At 35.8% G+C, this 26,024-nt stretch overlaps 1 protein-coding gene across 1 annotated transcript; it reads right to left on the minus strand.

The window, feature by feature from the left end:
* Positions 1 to 8,838: 8,838 nt before the first annotated feature.
* LOC139685781 (zinc finger protein 691) lies at positions 8,839 to 24,759 on the minus strand. The gene is made up of 4 exons (XM_071582896.1): positions 24,653 to 24,759; positions 21,515 to 21,575; positions 20,884 to 21,236; positions 8,839 to 19,329 (listed from the first exon to the last, which is right to left on the minus strand). Exons 2-4 carry the CDS (start codon positions 21,524 to 21,526, stop codon positions 18,507 to 18,509), a joined length of 1,188 nt encoding a protein of 395 aa, XP_071438997.1. The 5' UTR covers positions 21,527 to 21,575; positions 24,653 to 24,759; the 3' UTR covers positions 8,839 to 18,506.
* Between the last annotated feature and the right edge of the window lie 1,265 nt (positions 24,760 to 26,024).

The raw sequence follows: 26,024 nt of genomic DNA on the forward strand, positions 1-26,024 counted from the left end.
TCGAACTTATTGAATATCCCTGGGAAAGGTGTATAGGGCTGAAAGGAGATTATGTTGAAAAATAAATACATTTTTTTCCAAAATTTTTGTTTTCTTTGTTGGGTCGGGTACTTCGGGGATTGCCCTCATACAGTTATTGTCCATGAATACCAGGTACCGAGATAGAGCGCAAAGAGAGATGCAATCGAACAGAGCAGTAGGAACAGATAACATCCAAGCAGAATTAAACACGTTTCGGGAATATGGAAGGAAATATTTGAATTTATACGTAGCCTTTACGAGGGAGGACTTTGGATAGGGAATCAATTTTAGATCATATTTGAGGGCCCATCTCGAAAAAATAGTAAGGTCGAAGTATACAGTATGAGGAATACAGGATGATAAGTTCAATTTCCCACACACACACATACACACACACACATATATATATATATATATATATATATATATATATATATATATATATATATATATATATATATATATATATATATATATATACGGGTTCGTCCGGAAAATAAGTGTACTGACTCCTGGGCTGGGCGCGCCGCTCCAGGCGCGCCCAGCACCGCTCTGACGGGCTGCGATTGGAGGGGGGGTATGTTGGCAAGCGACGCTGAAAAAGGCAGTCGGCTCTGAGCTGTGGTGTAGTGAGGAGCTCTGTTAACGCGAACCTCCACGCTTCGACCCACGTCACGGAACGCGATGCCGAAGTTTTTGGAGCAGCGTTATTCCATCAAATTTGCGGTCAAGCTTGGGAAATCGTCTACCGAAACTGTCGGTATGATTAACCAGGGTTACGGGGAGTCAACCATGTCCAGAAACATGATCTTTCGGTGGCACAAGATGTTCGTGGAGGGCAGAGAAGAGGTCGACGACGAGTCTTCGAGAGGTTCCCGATGATGCCTTCGCGGGAGCGTTCCAGGAATGGGAACGCCGCTGGAACAAGTGTATCGACTCACAAGGGTCCTATTTTGAGGAATATTAGCTTAAGATATGTAAAAGTGTAATAAATTTTTTTTCCTGAGCTCAGTACACTTATTTTCCGGACGAACCCTGTATATATATATATATATATAGTACAATACACAGTAACACACAAATATATATATATATATATATATATATATATATATTATTGGTAGTTTAGAGATTCATCAACTGGTCGCATAACTGCGCAAACAATTACCAAAGCAAAGATCAGTTTGGGTTTAGAAAGGGGAGAGGAACGCCTGATTCCACTGCAGTGATAATTACAGCAGTACTCGTAGAAATGAATAAACAATACAACGAGATAGTCTTTCTGAGCTTCGTAGATTTTGAAAAGGAGAACTGAGTGAACAATGCTCATCGAAGTTTAGCAGAATATAGGAGTAGAATTAATAGATTAAAATAAAAAGAGACGTTTTAGGCTTGATATGGTGGAATTATTATTATTATTAGGTAATCTACCGGTTAAGGTAGGTTTTTGGATGTACACAGCTACCAAATAAATATTTTGTGACTCCTAACAAAGCACAAAATCCAGCATCCTACTCTACATCAGGTCCCTCTTCATCTCTGAGTACTTTCTTCCTCCCTTCATCCTGTCCAACATCCCTATTTTGTTCCTGCCCTTTCCTCGTTTGCCTAACATTCTCCCCCCTATTACAGTCTTCAATATCCCACTGCCGGCCAATACCCCTTTCATCCACTTTTCCTGCCTCCTTAGTATTTCTCCCAACAAACCCCTCTCTTCGCCATACCAAGTACTTCCTCATTTGTTTTCTTCTCTGTCCATTTCACCTCCATTCTTCTCCACACTCACATTTCAAAAGCCTCAAGTCTACGTCTATCCTCCTGCTTCAATGACGGCGTTTCCGCGCCGTACATAGCTACGCTCCATACCAACGTTTTTCGAGTCTTTTCTTAATATCCTTACTCAACGCCCCTCTCATCAACTCCCTCCTCCTTGTGAAAGCCACTTTGCCTAGCGCAATTCTTCTCCATACTCACTGATTCGAACCATTCATGAGAATCAGAACGCACAGGCAAGGGTAACACCAGAATAGTAGTAGTAGTCATAGGGGAGGCGACCGGCAGCCGAGGTCATTTGCGCCATTAGGGATGAGCAGGAAAGGATGAAGGGTGGAGAGAAACCCGGCGTCGACATTAGCTTACTCTTAACGAAAACGTCCCATCCGACGGATAGCGTACTCACACAAAGCACCTCAAGTAGAGATCGGGATACCACTGAAAAATATCTGCCGCCTCAGGGATTCGAACCCGGGCCCTCTGGAGAAGCCAGTGCGTTAGCCACCGCACCATACCAATCCCCGGGTAGCATTAAAATGGGTGGTAATAGGCAAGGGAGTGAGGCATAATTCCCCTTATCGTCTATGCTTTTCAGCACATATGATGAAGAACGGCATGGGAAAAGCTTCAGCAGGGAAAAAAGTGGATGGCAAGAAGATTGTCAGGAGTGTAGATGATCAAACAATTGCTAGTCACAGAGCCAAGGCATTGTAGTCACGGTTGAGTGCCTTACTGGAGCACCACGAGAGGTATGAGATGAAGAACCACAAGAGAACAAAAATAATTAAATTCTCCTCGAGTAGAAAAGCTTTCACACCTTTATTTAAAGGGAATAAACTATGCCCGCGCAGGTGGGACAGTGCGTTATAGAAAATGGGCATACTACATTGTGGGGAATATTAGAAGAAAAATTGTTTGACATTGGCAACTTTACAATAAAAAAGGAACTAAGTACCCGTGTTTGACGACAAAGGGCGTTCCTGAGGGAAGTTTATGCTATCATCGTGTGCTGCCATCTATCTAACGACAGTGAAACAAATTTCAGACTGATTTAAAGGTCAATTTGGATTTGGCAGCCATTCGAATGTGTTTCGTGATTTTCGCTAACATGGAAAAAGAGCAGCATCGTTCGGTAATTCGCTTTTTGTTTTTGGATGGGAAGAAATGCGAGGAGATAAAAGCAAATTTGGATGCTGTTTATGGGGACACTTCGCCATTTATGACCACAGATAGTGATTCAACGAATTTAAACGTGGGCGATCATCTGTTTTTGATAATGAGCGACCAGGACCGCCGGCAGACGTGGTTACCGAGGAAATCATTCAAAAAGCCCATAATTCCACGCCATGATTCTCGCTGATAGACGAACGAAAGTGCGCGTAGTAGCAGAGGCCGTGGGTGTGTCGACCGGAACGGCAATTAATATTTTACATGATAAGTTGGCGATGAAAAAATTGTCGGCCCGATGGGTGCCGCGATTGCTCACGGTGGACAAGCTGATGAGGAGTTGCCGCCAAACTGCATGAACTACGTTATGAATTGCTGCCGCACCCCCCGTAATCACCCAATTTGGCTCCTTGCGACTTTTTCTTATTCCCTAACATGAAGAAATGGCTCGCAGGAAAAAAATTGAGCTCAAACGAGGAAGTTATCGCCGAGACAGAGGCGTATTTTGGATAGTTCGACAAATCCTATTTTTTGGAGGGGTTAATAAAATGGCCGGAACGTTGAGAGAAGTGCATCTTTCTAAAAGGGGACAATGTTGAAAAATAAAAAAATATTTTTGAAAAAATGGTTTCTTCATTTCTAACACGGGTACTTATTGAACCACCCTCGTATTCCTGAAGGAAAATTCTTTCTCCACACTTTTCTCCAGACCAATGTATGTAACTTGATGGAGAAAACCTTTCTCCAAGCCAGAATAGAGAAATGTGACCCTAAGGAAGACTATAAAAAATTAAGAGATCCTAGAGAAAAACCTAAAGGACCTAATGACATCTTTATCTCTCTCATTATCCAGGTATTATTCATCTACCATTTAGAATGCAACTATGTATTATTTAATGAATTTGCACTGTATGAAAGAGTTCACATATTTAATAAGCATGATTAATGATTTGTTTTAAGAAGGATATATTTAATACTACGAGGGTCATCCGGAAAGTAGTACCCGTTCGTGAAATAAAGACACAAAAGTAAATATTAACAAACATAAAAAATTTTATTTGAAAGAGGATACTTTAAACTACTTCTCAACATAATCTCCAAGCAAATTAAGGCATTTGTCATAACGTGTGACAAGTTTCTGTATTCCTGCTGCATAGTCCTTCGCCGCCAGCTCATTGAGATACAGGGTCACTCCTTCTTTAAGTTCTTCATCACTGTCAAATCTTTTTCCTGCCAAAAAGTCTTTAAGCTTTGTAAAGAGATGAAAATCTGAAGGGGCCAAGTCCGGGCTATACGGTGGATGGTCGAAAGTTTCCCATTTGAATTGCTGCAAAAGTTTTTGTGTTATCCCAGCTGCATGAGGCCTGGCATTGTCATGTAAGCTTGCGAGGGACCCATCTTGCACAAATTTTTGCATAATGCAGATGGTGTTTAACAATTTCATGAACAATTGTTCGAGAAACATTGGGAAAATGCTCACAGATGTCATCAATTGTGACGCGCCGATCGTTCCTCACGAATTCGTCAACTGAGCTCACCAGTTGGTCTGTAATGACAGACGGTCTCCCCGAACGCTCATCGTCGTGTGTGTTCCCCCTCCCCATGTTGAAGTTGCGACACCACCGCCGAACAGACGACTCGTCCATTACATTGTCTCCATACACCTCCTTTAATTGGCGATGAATATCACATGGGCGAACGTTTCTTGCATTGAGGAATTTAATCACTGCCCTCACTTCACAACTGGCGGCGTTCTCAATTTTTTTAAACATTGTAAACAATCACAGAAACAACACAGGCAATGCTAGCGTCACGCAACTTGGCTCAGAGAAGGCAGACAAGCCACTGAAGCTATCTGACCTCGTCCAGCGGCTACTCGCATCGTCAGCACTTCATGCGGCACGAACGGGTACTACTTTCCGGATGACCCTCGTACATCATTTTTCAAGGGATTTTATAATAATCGGCAGTTGAAAATATGCTTTTTATTTGAATTTTAGTTTCATTTGTAGTTATTATCAGTGCTAGGAGTGTATTCACAACATAATTGAAGTGCTCAAAATATTTTGTGCATAATTCAACTGCAAAAAATCATTGCTTGTTCAATTACAACCTATGAATGGTAATTATAAGAATTACGTCATTAAAAATAGATGAATCCAATCCCATTAACAGTAGTGATCAAGGGCAAGAGAATCAACCCTTCGTAGATCTAACAAATAAAGTCATTCTCAAAGAAATGCTCGCTTACTTCACATTAATTTTCCTTAGCAGCAAGTTAGTATATAAACATCTCAATTTGTGATGGAAGAATGTTTTATGCTTAAACACTGAAGTTTTAGCATCATAGACAGCAGTGTGATACCCTGAATACTGTAGATTTCTAAATACGATTGTACTCTTTTTTAGCAGTGGGAATAATTATGCTTAATAAATCCAACTAAAATGTGAAACTGTAAAAGAGAGGCAGAAAGAATGTTTTATGATAAGATCACGCATTAATCGTAAATAGCTCACTCATGAAAACCTTGTTTACAAGCATTTCAAATTAAAGAACATTAAACAAACATGATCTGTTTTGTAGTGCCTTGCCACCACCATCTTCTCTGTATCGCTCCCTCCTCTCCCATTCCTTCCAAAACAATTTAAAAATCTCACTCTCATCCAGGTTCTCCCCATGGGTGACAGTCCTTGAATGTCACTGTCATGGCGCCAATAAAAAAAACATTCTTAAGGGGATGGTGATTAGTCTGATAAAGTTTATCTAAATTAACCATAAAAATATCTGATAAAAGGGTTAATTCCAAGGCAAGACCATCTTCCAGTAACAAAACCAGTTTTAATTTCTGGTATTGATATCTGAATCTTCAACCTCACTAATTCACAGCATTCTTCTCTTTCCAATCCTTTAAGGCTCCCCTTGTTCTTCCACTCTTAAGAGGAAAACCACAATGTATCTAAACCATGGATGATTTGGGAAATGGTTCAAAAAACAGTGTTTCAAATAATCAATAATAGATGATTATCAATCATTTTCACAAAATGTCTTCCACTCTCAACAATACTGTATTAAACCAATTTCATCTTTTAAATAAATTTTCAGAGATCAAATCACACATTAACATGAATTCGGATACTGTACAATTTCAGATTCCTACCTCATTCACAGTTTTAACTTGCAGCCTTTGCAAGTTCTGTGCCTCAGTGTACAAGGATACTTATTCTCACTTAAGTACACCGTAAGTTTGGTTGTAGATGCATCTCAATGATTTCATTATTAATGCTAAGGCCTCACAGAAAATTCCAAGATACTTTCTCACATTAATTCAATTAAATAACGAGTGAACAATCTATAACAAAGAGAAATAGTATTCCAGTTCATGATAATGAAATAAACCATTAACACAGTAATCAACCCAAAGGTCAGTTTGTTAGGTGATTGTAGAGTTCACCCAGTACTAAGCCCTACGGCATGTGAAATTCACACATTAGGGTATGGGGGCCAGTTCCTTTCCCTGTGCTGGTTATGGTTTCCCATATGATCTGGTACCCAAAAAATCACATAGCTTGGGTGAAGCTGCAGGTGCCCAGAGACTTGCCCAGGAATCGAACCCGGGACCCTCTGGTCAGTAGTCCAATGCTCTACCCCTGGACTACCACAACCCACAATAATGAAATAAACATGTAAATTTTTACACTTTATTTTTGACAATTTCTGTCATTCTCACTAAGTGATGCCAGACAGACCATCTTAAATAATACTCTTGATTTTGCACTTTACCAACTGCTATGAAATCGAGGAAAATTTCTTTGGTTTGTGGCTGCTGTGGTGAGCCAATGTAAATTAAGGAACTTTGACAGGACTTACCACATGAAAATATACAGGAATTTGGTATTTAATGTCTTCATAAATTGCGTAAGGAATTTAATAATAAAGTTTTTATTATTTGCTCACATTTAGCGATCAAAATCACTGAAAGGTGCAACCAAGGGGCCCTAAGCACTCTTTATATATGGTTTTTTTTTCACCATGGCATGCAAAGCTCCACAAGATTGAAACCGAATGGAAATTTGTTCTTTTGGATTATCAGATCCAATAAAAAGGCCCACTCAAATATCTGCTTAATACCTTCGCAACCTCAAAGAAATAATAAACTGTACTCAGTTTTCTAACCGAATGGAAATTTGTTCTTTTGGATTATCAGATCCAATAAAAAGGCCCACTCAAATATCTGCTTAATACCTTCGCAACCTCAAGGAAATAATAAACTGTACTCAGTTTTCTAACCGAATAGAAATTTGTTCTTTTGGATTATCAGATCCAATAAAAAGGTTCACTCAAATATCTGCTTAATACCTTCGCAACCTCAAGGAAATAATAAACTGTACTCAGTTTTCTAGGGGTGTAAACACCCGGACACAGGAAGGAGATTTGGTCATTGTCCATAAAAACACCATTACCAAACTACACAAAATGTGCTTGGCAATTTGTCTGTTGGATGCATGTGCATAATATTTTTTAAATAGTTTAAGTATATATTTTAGTACCCTTGGTTGCTACGTTCTTGCTCATTCAAAACAATTACCATGCTTCCCGGCCCATAATGATGCACTCTTAATTTTTCAGGCAAGAATTTATGAAATATATTAGGATCAGACAGAGGAAGATCAAAATATTTTGATGGTAATGATTGATATGAAGAAAATTAGATCATTAATTTAAAACATAAGCAGCTACATATATGTCAACATTTATTCATCATAGAATCCCTGAAATTCCACAACACTGGGCCATAATGTCTTACATCATCTGCCTTGTTTCCATGTTCTGGAGCATTATTTACAAATTAAATTTTAAATCCATTATTTTATGAAAATCTTCTCTCCTAAGATTCCATGAGGTTACTATCATTTAAACTTTTTATGTGATGCTTAGTTTCTGTTGTTATTATGACAGCATCTAAATTTGTATTAAAAGCAACCATTTTCTATGCCTTAACAACACTCTTATACTATTTAAGGTTGAGTGCCTGTAGACTCCTTAAGAATTTATTAGTGAGATGCAATGTATGTACGTATTAGCAGAGGGATGACATCCCATTAGGAGTAAAAACAGTGTATCTTATAAGCCAGGAAATATGGTATCAACACCACCATATGGGACAAAGTTCCAATTAATTATTGGAAGATACACAAATTTTACGACCATTGATGAGCTTTCCAAAGATTATCTTTGTAAGACATATAAATAGGCTGAACACTTGCCTTGCGTGGTAGTGATTGTGTGACCTAAAACTAGAAGTCTATAAATATAAATTATTTCCACTTAAATAGAAGTTGTTTCTCATCAAAATCCTCCTAAAATGAGAAAATCAACCCCCACTGGTCCATATAAGTACGTGCCATTTCAGAGAAAATCAAGAAATACCAGTCACTAAATGAAAATATGTGACTATGGGATGGGATTGGAGATTTGGTTTCTCACAGAGATTAATCTTACTCCTTTTTTGTGAGTAATGAGGTATGGCTTTGAATTGGAGGCTTCAATTCTTTTGGGAAATTTATGGATCTCTTTTCTGAAGACATACATATCATCTCAAAGCCATGAAACCCTGTATGCCTGTCAATTACAGGCTTATGTGAATTACTTTAGGACTAAGTGTACACCTGAAATAGACTGACAGATAACTTGATTATGAACTTCCCAATAGATATATTTATTTCTCAAATGATCAGCCCCAATGCATGATAAAAAATAATCTGCAATTAGACATTAGCACAAACTGATTTACTGTTTTGCTCCAAAAATAATCCATTTTCATTAAACAAAATTGTTTCTCAAGTACAGAAAAATATTAGAAAAATAAAACTGATTGATGTCATACAATTACTCTTGATTAAGAATTAACTATAACAAACTGCATGGAGAGAATTAAATGAGGGAAGGGTGAAATTTCAAATGCCACTGTAAACAACTTAAGAAGACAGCTATATTTTATTTGACTGCTTATGTTGCATTTTTGCCCAATTAATGCATTTCTAGTCACACAATTACTATTAAATTTCATCTACATTTAATTAACAAACATCAATATACGATGCTAAAATTCTCAAAATACATAATGGAATGAGTCTGTTACATTCCAGAGGCAAGCAAACAATAAAACATATTTCAGACTTAAAGTGACAGAAAATTCACAATTTTAGACAATTTTGGAGAAAATCAAACAGCCACTATTCTTTGAATTGAGATTACCCAAAAGTCTATGTGACTCTCCCACAAAGAGCTCTTCAATAAATAAAAAAAATACATGGTAAACTTTTTAGGGTTATAGTAATTATCCAGTAACTCAAAGAAATATTTTGCAAGAATTTAATAAATTCATACTATTGTAATTATGAAAAATACTAAATGAAGTTAAGAATTAACATATGGGAGAAAATATCGTATTGAAAAATAAGACTAATTCACAACAATGCGAATTATTCCCCAATTCACAACATTGAATTGTAGGTTAAACATCAGAAACTCCTTTTTTGAGCTCACAGAAAACAAACATGACCAAAAGTTTACACAACACATTCTGAGAACCCATTGTTATACAACTTACTATAATTAAACCTGCAAATGCTACTATAGAGAAAGAATGCTGTCTCACTGATACATTTTTGTGGTAAATAAGTTTACAATAAAATAAACACTAAATTCTAAGCATATTCAAAACCAGAAAACATTATGAAGTGGAAATATTATTTTGTGACTCCCATTGGATGAAAACAAGAATTGTCAACATCAGTTTCAGCAAAACATCTTGGCCTACCAGTAACAACGCCTAAATTATACGATCAAATATTTTTTTGCCCGTCAATGATGGCAAAAACTTTGAATTCAAGTGCTTATATTTCTCTCCTCAAAAATCGAACGGAGCAGTGCATTTACACACTCCTGAAACAAATGTTACACTGGAAACATGCTTGCTATTACAGTGAACATTATCAAAAAATATACACTACACATTACTTTGTTTGAGTTAGAAAATAAGGAAATATAAAAAAAGAAAATTGTTATCAAAATTCATTCCACTACACATAAAAAAATGAAATATGTATGTTGATAGATTTGAGTATTCATCATCAGCAGCCTAAACACGGAACACCACTATCTTAATTGTAAGACAAATGCTTCAAAGCCAATCTGCCATTACGTACTAATTTATGTGATCATGTTTTACAAACATTTGCTTACAGAATTAATTTTAAGCAAGTCTCATGGATAGTAGAATATAGTTATATTTACCAGTGAAAATTACAAGCATTCTATCTTAAGATATTCATGCTGAAATCTTTTTAAATTTTCACAATACACCTGCACTGATGATATACATAGTCATTTATATCCTTTAAATTATCAGAATATAAAATATTTGCATTTTGGGTCGAAAGACATCTACCTTCACATGTGTAAACCCCATTTCAAGTCAAAATGCTAAAATCACTCATGAAGCCAACTGCTTTAATGTCTACATTAAACTACACTACATTTAAGCATGCTAGCACACAATATACTCATATTTCATGTAAAATAAAACTCTCTCCATGTATAATCAACACCCACCAAGTGGAATTTACAAGCAATTGCCACCTATTGCCTACAAGAATTTCATTCTCCTTAAATCGCAAAGTGCAACATTTGGAATCCGTTAAAGCATATTTCTGTATTCATACCATTCAAGCAGTCACACTTGGAGTAAAAAATCTTGTTTACCTACTGGTTTATAAAAATCTAAAAACTGAAAATACATAGGGAAAATGTATGTTTAAAGTTATTTGTACAATTTAGGAGAGAGAAAGAACCCAATTTGATGGGTAAGAACTCATTAGACCATTGAGTATGCAATGTATGTATACATGATGCAGCCCAAAAGGAAAATTCAGGTTCATATGAAAATCCATAGCTGCAACTTTTAGGATTTTTCCCAAAGTTACCAAAACCCACAGCCAGATAATGGTAACCACTCTACTGCAAGTCTTAGGCTCAACTAAAAAAGCAACATTTTACTTAATTCATCAGATAAAACTGACAGCCTTGATGGCCTCTTGCAGAGGTGGTAACTAATATATTGGCAGTGTAACCATGCGACTATAAAAATGAAATGCATATTATTATTAAATATATACTAACACATAATGAATGGAACAACACATAAAAAGTTGGTAAATTAACTCAAATGTTTTGCAAGAATAAGCATGGTTAATATATGAAAACAATGATAACATGAATGCCATAAAATTATTACTCTTGCTATAGTTATAACACCCATAATGGTAACTATCAGCAATTGTAACATAATGCAATGTAAAAATGCAAAGCTGAAACAACAAAACTAAGCCAAACTACATAAAACTTACACTGCAATTAGAATGAACATCCAGTTTTGGAGTTAAGTTCTCTCATTTATAATACACAAGTGATAATTCAGAAAAAACTTATACATTGCTTCACTTTAGTGAGGGAAAAACTTTCCTTAAGACCTAAATACATTCAATCAAACCACACCTTATCCAGTTGCAAGATACCATTACAACTGAATAACAACTCTCAGTATAATCCCACTATATTTGAACATGTTCTGCCGTATTCATCAATTACAATATACTTCCCCTGGTGCAAAATATTTTGAAGTAGTTCCACATGTATGCGGTTATCATAGACATTACTCTCGATTTCAATTTTTCTCACATTAATACTGATATATTTTCTAATTATAAAACCACTCTACTACACAAAAAAGGAGAATTGACTCTCATATATTTTGAAACGGGCCTGGCTGTGCCATCATCATCAACAAATAATAAGCTTACGACTGCTGTTAGTATTGTGGAATGTGATGCTTTATGGTAAACAAAGAGGGCAATTTTGTAAACTAATAATCCCTTACATTAAGTTGGTTACCTAGGCTTCTGATATACATTACCACATATCCCATCATATCCTCTGCCATGAAATTCTTGAGAGACCAATGATGACAAGTGTCTTAAGTAAAGCATTTTCCAATATAGGTGCATATTCTTTAGCTCAAAAGCAGAAAATTATGCTATATTTCACTTGTATTACAATAAGTTTATAAATTTCAGTCCATAACTATATGGGAAATCATAAGTTTGAGTAATGACAAGCATCAATAATGTATGGGTTACCTAATTAAAAACTCATCCACAAACTAGGTCAATATTTGGAGCACCAAATTAATTGTAACTGAAGAATCTCATGGAATTCAGAAAGTTGGAGATAGTATTTCATAAAAAATAACTTTGCACATAAATATTCTAAAAGTACCATATTTAATCAACATAATTTCCTAATTACACTTGGAAAAAGCAGCAAATCTTGTGAGAAAATGGCAAAGAACTTGGAGGAGGACAGTAAAAGAACATACCCATTTGATGGCATTCAGAAATCCTTGAAAAATATTCTAATGTTTAGCTGCCTTATAAGCAAGGGCTCAAATTTATCTTTTCTCTTTAATTTTATAAGTTCTCAAACTCAATCCTCGGTTTCATTTCAATTTCCCATAACATACAGCTGAATACACTAGAAATATTAATCTACATACCAGAGAGAATGACTGTTGCCAACTATCTGCTGCATTTTAAACTTCATCATATTTCTATAAAACTGCATAAATAAGTCTTCATGGTGTATACTACCAAAAATATGCAAAAAAATTAATGCAATAATGTTACCCTGAAGATCTCATGAGCACATGATATCAATACATTCCACCAAGTTTTCCTGCAAACTCCTAAAAGGAGCAGTGTTTTTGTGTCCACTTCACAATCCTCCTTACTTGTGAATGAGTGAAACCCAAAACAAATAATTAAAATAATGATATCAGAGCTAAAACAAAGAACAAAAAGAATTAATCATCAAATACTATCAGAAAGAACAAACAAAGAAAAAAAATCTCAGGCAGTAAAAGAATTTAGACTCAAATGATAATAGAGAAAAGAAAGGGTCAAAGTAATGAATCCAAATGCATATTGGCAATAGTGCAATATGCACTGCTGTGAGAAAAGTTTCAAAAAATTGAAGACTTATAACGTTCAAGCTCAAGATTGTATTAAAGCCTGCTACCTTGAGTTGGCTATTATAAGCATCACAAACAAGAAGACCAAACTTTCAAAATCTGAAGACCTCCCAATGAAATAGTAGGTATATTCAATATCTGTGGTTTTTCTTAGATATAACATAATCAGATCAAAGGGCACAACACCAATTGAGAGGTTTCTATTAGCCTAAGGCACAGGTTTCCATCATAAAGCATTAATTTTAGGGCTTAGCTAAATATATTCAATTAATATAGTACAGCTCTGTTCCACTCAGAACAATTCCATCCACTCTTAATTCGCTCCTATATCAAATCTGGCTTGAGAGATACTGTCAATGCATGATACATGTTAATGACATTTTTTCCCTAATTAATGACAAAAATACACTTCTCGTTTTAGCTACTCAATACAAGTATAATTCCCTCATGTGGTCAACCTAAATTTAAATGAGAGCCTTAAGTAACCAGCAAACTTTACCAAAGGAGTGTAGTGGGGTAGGCAGCAGTGATGGTATTGCCATCTGACTTTTTATGGAATATTTAAATACACGAGTGTCATAATGCCCTAAGTACACACCTTGCGATGGTTACTACAAACATTAAATTTCTCCACATAAAACTCTGAAACAACAACTATGAAAAACTGCTTTCGTAAAATAAATTCATGAAGAAATGCAAAAATGACTTAACCTACAGATTTAGGCTAAAGAAAGAACCTAACCAAAGGAATTAAACATTGATTTTCTAAATGTTCAATAAAAGTAACTAAAATGAATGATTCATAAAATTTAGTATGCAGCACCTACCACCACACTTATAACTCCTTAGGTTGGTTTTAATATGCGAGGGTAGAAAACTCATCCCAAACAAATCCTTAATGCATAATTAAATTTACACATTCAGGAGAGAGGGGTCAATCCAGTTTCCTATTCCACCATTAAATTTCCCACCATGTCAAAGTAAACAAAAAATTAAACTTTTTGGATTTATAAGTATGATTTCCTAAACGCATCACCAGACACTTGATACCAAGATACCCTGATTGATACTCAATTGCTCTACCAACTGAATTGAAATTATTTTCCCAGGAAGCATGCTCAACTACTAAAGAGAAAGTAGCAGTTAAGGACCTCAGCCTCAAAGATATATGTCATGGCGGCAGAGAATGCATTTCCAAGGAGCTAAGATTGCATCACAAAATCTCAGCGTTAATAGAACCTACATAGCCAAATTGTAACCACAGTTAAGTTTACAAATGTATAAACTAGTGTCAGAGACATACACCATGAGCAGGAATTGAACCTGGATCTTTGGATTTCCAGCAGCGCTGTAGCCATTTAAACTTCTGAAGCATTCTCTAATTCCACAAATATCTCAGCCTAGACAACACAGGTAATTTACTTTAGAAATAGCCAAATCAAAGGCCTATGCCTCACAACATGCATTCCGTAGAATCACCAAACCTATATGAAAGTATACAATACTTCATTTAACTAATTATACTCACCACATGATAAAGTTGCTGAAAAAGTCACCATTTTAAAATTTTCCTATTGTATTATGATACAACCATACTATTACCGTGATGCCACTTCTAGTGCATGATTGGTTTATTTAGGGGGCAAATTAATAACTTATAGAAACCTAACTACATGGTAAAAAAATACCCTATCCACTTTAACACTCCGGCATTAATATTTATTAATAAAAATGCATGTTAATATAAAAAAACACAAGCAGAACTTTAATTCCAGTGATATAAATTAAGGCCCAGATACAATTAGAGCATACGTTAGCACTCAGTGATATTGCATTAACATTACTTTTGAAATCTCCATTCTCTTTTGCAAGATCTAAGTCCAAATTTTCTTATTATTCTTAGCTCTCAATGGGAATATAGGAGAAGACAGATGGAGCCGGAAAGATAGAAGACCCTCAATAAATGGCCACAAAAAATACTGTGTGGAAATGCATTTCAATTATGGAGACTGCTCATTTTATGGATGCCCAGTCAATACTTTTTGAGTTAGTTCAGATTAATATGCCATCTTTTTTCCAGATTTTTCTCCCGAGTTTGGACTTTTGCCAAATTTCTGTTTGCTGGCTCAATGGCCAATGGAAAAGAAGAACTAAGCCCACAACTAAAAGAAATGGCATTCTCATTTGAAATTTCTGAGTCATATTTCCATGCATTCACAATTTGTACACCAAATTCCTGACTTTTCAAAATCCTTCGGCCTTTCGTCCGGATTTTTCGGATTCGGCCTTAATCCTCATTTTTGAGAAACGGTGAGTCCCAAGGGGACAAGCAGTAATTTCAATCCTTTACATCTGTTAGCACTATGCAAGGACTCCCAAGGCTTCTATTATGGGAAAACAAAACACCAATTACAAGTACAAAGTCACTTAATTTTGTGATTCCAGTAACAGCTACATGATGAAGGCAACTTTGATTAAGAAATAAATCACAGACATCCATGAAAGGCAATTTCTAACATTTGACCAAATAAAGGAGTATTATCAAAAATGCTTAAGTCGTATTGGCTCTATATTTGGAAAAAATATATAATGTATACAATTAGCTGAAATAAAATGAATTTACATTAGCCTCAAATAGAATATTTCTCTTTTAAATCTCCATAAAATATATAGAGCATTTTAAGAAATGATTTAGCTGTCCTAAATGCTGTACTGCTTAAATATATTATCATTAAGGTATGCTACACATTTGGCTATCCAGCCCTAAAATTATTCATAAATGAAGTGTTGTTTGTTTCATAGTAGGATAAATATTCATGTAACATGATAAACAGTCGCTGATCACCAAAAGAAAATAAAATCACAATTATAAACCCAAAAGAATATTCATTGTTTAAAGCCTATAGACCAGGGAAATAACATTCAAAATATGAGTTTCAAGCTGATTTATTCCAGCTTCAAGTCTAATTCAGTTCATTCATGTCTCGAAAAAAATCACCTCTAATAATAAGCAAAACATGTCAAACATAGTAGGATTTTACAAAGCCTACAGTTCCCAGTTAGCATGTTTTTAATACAAATATGCCTATATGCAATTATAACTTACTAACTAGAAATCAATATCATTAGACTAAATAATTATAGGAAATCTGTGGGCATTAACATTATACTCAAAAGGTTTGTATGTTATTAATGCAATGACTTATTATCATTAATTTAAATCAGCATACTTAAGAGCACTGATATCTTTGTTTTCATGTCTTACTCTTCAGTACATTCATGAATATGGCATTTAAAAAAATGAGATCTGATACTCACAGGCTTCATAGGAATACAAAACATGGTAAGGATAGTGACAACTCATTTTATAAAATACTGGAATATCAAATAAAACGTAGCCTACATTAACTGAACAAGTTGATATATTATACATCCAGGGATTGTTTATCAAGGTATTAAGATCTAAAATATCTCTATTGCAACAAGAAAAAGCTTGGAAACTTCAAAAAAATTATCCTAGTCATAAGGTAGCTTTAGCATTTTTAAAACACAGGAAACCTTAAACTTATGGTTTCTCCATTTTTGCAATAGGTTACAACATTCAAGTAACCAGCACCAACTGGATCTCCAACATACAAGATGAATTTAAGGCTGAGAAAATTTACCGCTCAGAGTGAAACTTAATAGAGACTATTATTTCCACCTGGGCAGTAAAATTCAGGTACGTGAAAATAACTTTCACTTTTCAGTGAATTACACATGGTGAAATACATGCTCACTGAATCCATCTTCCTTAGCCCTAAAATTAGAGGCACAATAACAAACACTTTTGTCACTTGCAAACCAATTAAGAATTGTTACCCAGACAAAAATGGGTCTCCCACACAAAATTACCATCTGCAGTTAAGGAGGTTGCATCAATATGTCAAGTTTATCATTTTCATTTAATGTTCTGCATTGGTAGTCGTAAGTGCATTCTATCAAATAATGATGATAAAATAGGGTCTTTCCACGCTAGTTTATATAAAAATTGACGTAAAAAAATCCAATATTTTATACAGGGTGTTAAGGGCAGCCTGGCACTACCAACAGAAGCATTATGAATTCATAGTGCATAAATACATGTCGCTCTCATGAAAAATTGATATGATGCGCACAATTATACAAGAGTTGCAGTAGCGTTAACATAACAGCACCTACCCACCTTTATTAAATGATATCACTTAACTTGTGAAAACGTAAATGTAATGTAGTAAATTGTAAAGTAGAAAACGCAAAATGGCATTCTTTCAAAAATTGGCACCTCACAACTAGTCCAAAGTAAGTTTGTTTAAGAGCATGTTTAAAAATTTGATTTCAACCTCAGAGTGGTTAAAAACTGTTTTTTCACAACGTATGCCTTTCTGAATTAAGAATAAATGGGTGTACGTTATTTTTCATCACACATGGACTAAGGTGACACAACGACTCATAGCCACGATCCAACCTCCTCATATGCAGAAATTTGACTGATTTAAAATTACTTCCCATGACTGAGACTAATACCCAAGTCCCTTGATTTCGGGCAGAGTATTTTAACCAAATAACCCCCATTGTATACTCTTCCACCATGAATTTCTAGGGGCTTTAAAGGAACATGATATCTTATTCTTCTAATCAATCCTATCCTCATTTTGTGTTTTTAAAGCTCCTAGCAATTCAGAGTATGGTGGACAAAGATAAGGATGGGATTGATGAAAAGAACAAGTCATCATGTTCCTTTAAAGCCTCTAGGGATTCACAGTATAAGAGGATACTCTTGAGCTTAATTGGTTTAGGTACTCAGATGGAAACTGAAAGGATCCAGGTTCAGGCCATGATCAAGGTGAATGATTTTTACACATTAAAATTTCCACATCTTGGTGCACAATAGCAGATGTCCCTATTAAAGAAACTTTTGCAATACCTACTGCAGTTTTTTGTATCTGCAGTTATACGATTTCACTCAGGTGAAAGTAAAAGTCACAGAAAAATATATGAATACTAGACAGTAGGACTAGCATTGGATAATTATAGTGAGAGTAGCAATTTCTAATTATAAAAATGCAAGAGACTTTTCCAGATGAGGAATTTCTGGGTTAATTGTAGGTTCATCTCAATACCAACTGCTCATATTCATTATATACTTCTGCTAGTATGGCAGCATACAGCTCACTAATCACGAAATCTATTTAACTGCTTAGAAAAAGAAAGAGAAACACCACATATTTAGCCACAGTAGTTCTTATGCAAAATAAAAGTCACACCACACAGCTCTTGCTGAAAGGTCACCATGGGAACCTAGAGCTCTAAATTTCATGTCAAGTACTCTAGTATGACAAAGGATTAATTCAATACCATATGGCAGCACTATCCACAATCCATATTCATGGATATTGGTACAAAATGAGAATGTCTGCCATTTAGAAAACGTGTTTCTCAAGCACACAGGCCATTGCTGTCTATTGAGCCTGCACCAGTGGCTATTAGGTCAGTAGGGGTGCCACCACTCAACTGCCTTCCCTCCTCATCTGGAGGCTTCCCACCAAAATGCCCACGAACATGGAACAAAAAGTCAGCCCCATTCTCAAAATCTCGGCTGCAAACCAGGCAGAGGTGGCGCTCTCCCGTCCTCGTATGGGGAGCTGCTTGTGGCACGGGGGGAGCATGCCGAACCACACTTGCCTCACGTGTTCCCTCCTCACGAGTCGGTGCAGGGCTGATACCTGGCAAGGGTCCCACAGCCCTTTCTTCTAAGTGACCCCTGGCATGGCTCATCCATTCCTCTCGGTCCTCAAACAGCTGGCCACAGAGCTCACAGCTCCAGCTGATACGTGTTGCCCCGGCAGTGGGTTGAACTTGGGTCCGCCTTGCTGCAGGCCTGCTCGGGCCCTCTCCTGACCCAGTCTCCGTTGCCATCAAAGTCCGGTGCCTCAACTTGTTCATATGGATGACCAATTTGTCCCGGCGTGCAAAGGCCTTCCCACACACCTCACACGAATACGGTTTCTCGCCAGTATGGATGCGCATGTGGATCACTAGCTTATCCTTGCGTGCCAATGACTTGCCACAAACACCACACAGGAAACTCTTGTGTGATGGGTCACTAGTCCTCCCATCACCCCCATTCTTCTGTCGAACTGTCTTCCCCAATGGGGACTTCCCAGGAGGAGATGCCTGCATGCTAGCATCCACACGCGTGGGTGGCTCAGCATAGCCAAATGGACTGGGGCGCCTTGGGTCTCCCGCAAAGTCAGGTGACCTGTGAAACCCAGGACACTTCGTCATCTCACACAACTGGGAATGCAAGGCATTCTTTATTGGCTTAAGGGCTAGCAAAAATTTTTGGAGTGAGGCTGAAGCCATCAAAATTCCTTGACAGTATATTTTACACAAGTGTGTGACTACATTAGCTCAACTTTAATTTACTTTAGTGCCTTATCTGCTTGCCCCTATAAATTTATGAAATTATGATACAAAATTTGTTACCAAGCCTGAAATTAAGGATTGAATTGTTCTAGTCAGAAGGTAATGAATTCCCACCATTAAAGAAAAAGATTCCAAAGGAGAGATTTAAAATAAATTAAGCCTTTTTTAATCCTTCTACTACACCATTTAACTTGAAAAGATCTAATGTGCCTTGATTGCCACTACTGGCTGAAGCAAGTCAACAGGATTCACTGGCTCTATGTGCATACCTTTTGATTATTTTTATGACCAGAGCATGGAACCTTTTGCTCCAATCAAGGCACTATTTGTCATTATTTTGGTTACTACTTCAACATATACTTGAATTATGTACAGAGATATTTTACTCAGTAAAATAATATGCCACTTTCATGGCTTCATTCCAGGGGTCCATTTCATGTATAAACAAATAATGATTTGAACACCCCTTCAAAAAGTGCAGACAAATGTTTCGAGAAATGAAAATTCCAGACCACTCCCCTACTACTAGCCCAATACAGCAGCCAACTGCAGAGATCAAAATAACATTGTGCGTAGGAAAACATTTTTTTGAATCCACAAGCTACAGTAACTAAATATGGAGAGGTTTAGGGAGGGTAGAATATGGGAATAATCCAGAGTAAGAATGGGAATGATTCAAGATGACTTTATTAGACTTTCATGCTAAAAATTGCTGAAGGGTAAACTTAATTACTTCAGGTTTCATGCCACATAAACTTTAATATTCAACTGCAATAAAACAAAGAATGGCTATTTCTGTGTAGTTTTTGGTGCAAATGAAATATTCAGGAAAATGCATCATTTTTATTCCTCAAATAAAAAAATGCTTAAGGAAACAATATTAATTTTTAACCAAATAACAATTATCAGATAAGGAAAGATAAAAACAATGGAGTCATTCAAATACAGATTTTCCAATTTCTGTGCCCTAATTTCTTCCCCCATTGCCACCAATGTAACCAAAATTGATCCAATTTGGCATACCTTTAGTCAATAACTCTCAAGGGGAAACTAATTGCATTTAAATCAATGGATTGCCTTCAAATAGATATTTTTGGAAAAATTTTCCCCCTTTGACACAAAATCAAGGTCTTCAGGTTCTGTTTTCATCTGAGTAATCCTATTTCCTTATGAACAAAAGGGGCATCCATTGCCATCCCTATTCATTTGCTATGAAATGAAGACTATTTCCCCATAGGCACCAATATAGCCTTTGAGAAGTTCATGTGAAGTACTACACTTATACCAACTATAATTCACACAAGAAAAATCAACATTTTCTATAACTGTCCAGTCAGCCCTATTAACAAAGATAGTACAAATAAACAAGTTTGAGAATAATACATACCAAGTACCAAGGGCTCGCAGGACTCTTATGCCATCATCAAATCCCATTCCATCATCTGGTATGACAAATGTTGATTCTGGATTGGATTTATACTGGTCAGCAGGGGCAAGAACCTGAGGAACTTTGAGAGGAGTAGGATAATCATTTCCTATACTGGTGCCACAGTTTTGTCGCTCTGAGTCTTTAATTTGGCTTGTTCCATCTGTTTTGTATCCTAAATGGTCCTTCTGCTTCACATCCACTAAATCAATAAGAGGTTTACATGGCGCACCATGAACAATGCCAGGCATTGCATTTTGAGCCTCATATGCCACCTTCTGGGCTTCTGTTAGTTTTTCCATAATCCCTCTCTGCTGTAAAGAGAAGTGTTGCTTTTATTATACTACTTTGTTTCAATTACCTTCTTTTGTTATTGAAAATACTATGTTCAATTTGACTTTTATAACCATTAATGTCTAGTGGTTATTTTGAAAAATTAATCCCTTATCGGTTATCCTGCCAAAGCATTTCAACACAGTTGATCACTCCATTGAAATTAAATATGCAAATAATAAATTTAGAGTTAAACAGTCCCACTATTATTAGCTAATAAGCATTAATGACTGGCTCTAAATATTCAGAAGGTACTTACATTTCTATGCATCACAACGGTTCAAGAGCCACCGGTATCACAGCAGAAGTGAGCTCATGCCCTACATTCAAGGAAGAGAAAATCTGAGTACTAATAGAATTCAAAAACCTTAGTAGTAAAACCATAGTCATCAAATGACGAAGGCTAAGGGGCATTACCTTGCAATTTAAATCAACATGATTTAAATCAAAAAGCACTGCTTCCTAGTTTATTAAAGCCATTTTCAGTTTGATCAATATTTCAAAATTTATAATAATAATGTTAGGATGGAGGGTTGTGTTCTGTTAGGAGAGGCAAGATAATTGTTTCGTAGCTTGTGTCAATCCAAAACCTACCTACAGCAGTAGATTACCTATAATGATAACGGTAGTATAAAAGCATCTACCACCAGGAAATGCTTTTATTTGGCCTTTCGCCATTACATATTAGAGATGACAAATATGTAACTCTGCCATAGCTTTCACCTTAATTTAAAATGGCATAATGGAGCTCATATCTTGCAATAGTAAATGCAATTCATAAGATCATACATAAATATGACCAACAATGATTACTCCATTTTAGTGCTAGTTTTGGTAATGATAATATCATTTATTGCACATATTATTTGGTGTTGTAAATTAACATTAAAATGTAACTGAGCATTGCACATAATGCAATGAAAAATAGTCAACTTTACAAGGATAATATAACTGTTGTGATAAAAATAAAAAACTCAATAAGGATACATTAATAATTAAAATCAAGGTCAAAGTTTAATCATTGAACACACTCGTAAACAGAGAAATTACAGTTCCAGAGAGCCCTTAATACTCGAGAGGACAATGCACTATGAGGTCCTAACAGCCTAACAAAGGTACCAACATTGGCTAATTACGGGCAGTATTTGCACCTTCCAGGCTAAGAGTGAAACAATAAAGGTGCAAATTACACTTAAGTCCTTTACAAATGAATTATTAAAATACCTTAGGCATACTATTTTTTCCCATTCTAATTGCTAAAGAATATACCTAAGAAGTTCTGGTTAAGAAAATAAATAAAAAGGATAACTGCCTCAAATAATTCCTCCGGCTCCATTAGAACTTTATTTATAAAATGAAATTCTTTCTAAACATTGGGCAAATTATGCTTGAATTTCAAGCCTAAATAATGATTGAAAAGAAAGATATTCATGTGGACCTCAATTAGCAACACTGGTAGACAACATTATTTCAAATAATAATACTCTAATTATAATAATCAACGATCTAATTTCTTCTGAAACACTTTTAGAATTAACCCCAAACTTTGGGATTGCGTTTTGGAGTCCGGACAAAACGGCAAATGTGGCATAAATCACTGGTTATCTGTTTAGTCATAATTTTATCATTCCAGGCGCCATATTAGCTCACTGAAATTCTATGGTCTATTTGGCCCAAATATTCTTCGTTGTCTCATTAAACACAATTAGAAAACTAACCTAACTTTGGGAATAACTTCAATAAAAAGATGCATAAATAATATCTTAACAAAGTAATATGAGGAGTCGCAGCCTAACGTCACCCCAGCTAAAAAGTGAATAAACCTCTTCATAAATCGGCAATGGATTACACATTAGGTATTTTGTAGTTTACCATTTACAAAAGAGGCAAACTTCCCTCGTGTTAATCATGAAATGATATCTGTTCATCCTGGCTTGGCATACTATTAATAACAATGTTATAACACCAACCACCACTTGAAGGCTCCATATAATTGCACCAAAGACTTTTCCTCAACAAATCGTAAATGCCTTGGGTCAACCCAGGCAGACGAAAATATGGAGAGTATTGAATAGACGCACTAAAGCAAAACATAATAATTTATAAACTTGATTCTGATACACTGCTACCAGTCTTTGGCAAAGTATTTCTCTGGTGTTGTCATTTTATAACCGTAAATAAATACACATATCACCACCCCTAAAACTATAATAAAAAGGTGCCCTAAAATGGAGCGACTAATTGATTAGATAAGCATCCAGCATTATATATCACATCAGCTTCGCAATCACTGCCGAGGGACGAATAATTAGGACCAACGATTACGCCTTTTGGCGATCCCAATGCTTTCCGCCGCTGCGCTACTCGTTAAGGTTTGTATATCTTTATCATCAGGCAATCTTCTTCCATTTTCGAAGGTAATCATTCAATGTCCTAATTAAAAACCGCTTCCTCTGGGAGTAAATGTAAAATGATATCATTTCCAGCGCAAGATATGTGAATTTTCTAGGTGCATGAGCTATCAGAACCCTAGAAAACTATTTTCTTATGGAAGAAAAAAGAAGAGATACAATTATTTTCAGTAGGAAACACTTTAATAATCACTTTAACCGATTCGTAGTAGCATATACGAGCTCCTGAAGTTACGGAGGTAAAAACAATGAAGCCAACGAATACCTGGGAATAAGTAAACAGACCTACACAACTGTTTATTCTCCAATAATAAAAATTGTATGCATACAATCATTCATTATATTACCAGAAATTCAAGATTCTGAATATAACACTTTTGCAATATTTAATTAACTCGATGTGGTTTCGCAGGTTTGCACCTTTTTTCAAGGTTTACAAAATACCACAGAAAATGAAATCATCGTACGCCCTGCAATTATTTCAAATATAAAAGACACCAAGTTAAAAATAGAATCGTAAATGATGAACGCCGGCGTTCACGCTCAGGGCAGTTGAACATAGGCCGCGATCGATTCACCGTAACTACACAGGAACTTAAATATTATGATCGTGTAAAAACAACATAAAGAAAATTACATTCATGATTCGAAAATATACGATTGCGAATAATTTTTTGCCATTCGTATTAATAAACCCCTCGGCTGAGGGCATATCCCTTATTTCACTACACTTCATTACACATTCTCGGGAAAATGAGAACTCTACGCTGTCCAATGAAATGAAAATGAGCTTCACTTCACTAATTCAATGATTATTTTTCAAGTGCACACTTATCAAGAACATGTACTTACAAACGCAAGTATGGCGCGGCTTTGCTACAATGTTCAAAAGTACATACAGGAAGATATATTTTCAGGATAACGCCGGATAAGGCATCAGAAAAATGTTAACTGTCAACTTCAGTCACTAATACACAAAATCTTACCTGACAATATGATGGACCCCAACCAAAAGTTAGTCATTTACGCAATCGAGAATATAATTAAACATCGACGTTAAGATGCTATTCACCAAACGATGCTACGATTTCAGATGCTGTGCGATGCCATGGATGCCATCGAGATCAAGGTTGCCAGGTCAAGCTACAAGCAAAGCGCCACAGGAGGGCTCTGGAAATACAAACCGCGCGAAATGAGTAAATTTCAAAATTATATACAACAATGTACATTGAGTTTTCGAATAATTTTTAAGAATATCAATCCATCAAATATTATTTATTGCACTAAAATTACTCCAAATTTAATACTAAATTATTTCTAAGTCACATACAACCTAATTTTTAGTTATTTTTCAAATTAAGTAAGCAAGTATTTTCCAATAAAAAAAGTTACATAAAAATAAAAATTTTATCATGTGGGTAGCACAGTTACGACCTCCAACCTTTGAAATATATATACATACTTATACGCTGTTAAAAACTGAAAATGTGACTGACAGAAAAAAAAACTAAATATCAATGTGCAGGTGCCAAGATTGAGGGTTTTTTTTGGACCAGTGTGTGTTAAAACATGCATGATTTTACAGGAATAGCGTAGCCATATCGAGATCTCGATACGACTACGATTCCCATAGTTATATCGAGAAACTAGAAATTCCCCAAGTTTCGGTTCTTAAATTATTACCCTGGCAGAATGGTTATAAAGTCATAAAAAGCCAGATCAAGAGCCGTTTGCCAACACACAAATAGAAAAATTCTAGCCGTTCATCCTCCACAGAACCTTGGCTAAATTAATTGTAAAACAATTCTGGTGAAAACATTTCTAGCACTAGAAGTAAAGATTCCATTCAACTTAATAAAACATTTCTAATTATCCATATTTCCCATCCCATAAGATGCACCACCACAGACGACACACTATTATTTTTCATATCAGTATTTACAAAAGCATAGTTGAATCTGATAGACAAAGGAATAACAGTATTTTAACGTCAGAACTTAATATGAAGAATGTAGTTTTCCCTTTAAAAATTAGCAACTATATCAATTGTTTGTAGACTCCCAGAAATTCGTCATCACTGCTACTAAATCATTTCCACGGTCATTTTCACTGGGTTTAGCTCTTACCTCATCCACATTATAATCTTCACTTTAATTCAGTGCATTGCTAATTTCATCTATTTTCAAATACATTATGATAGTCTCACTTTTAATTTTCTTCCAGAACTTTTTCAATCAATCACAAGCACAAGAAATCAATGACATTGAATTCATTCTTCCTGTTGATGTGATGCCAGAGTCCGTGCCTTATGACCTTTCTTTCATATTCAATTGACAGTTTTTGTTCCGTTGTAGCACT

The sequence above is a fragment of the Hetaerina americana genome, unplaced genomic scaffold, assembly GCF_022747635.1.
Source record: "Hetaerina americana unplaced genomic scaffold, ioHetAmer1.1.p SCAF_12, whole genome shotgun sequence".
Lineage (NCBI taxonomy): Eukaryota > Metazoa > Arthropoda > Insecta > Odonata > Calopterygidae > Hetaerina > Hetaerina americana.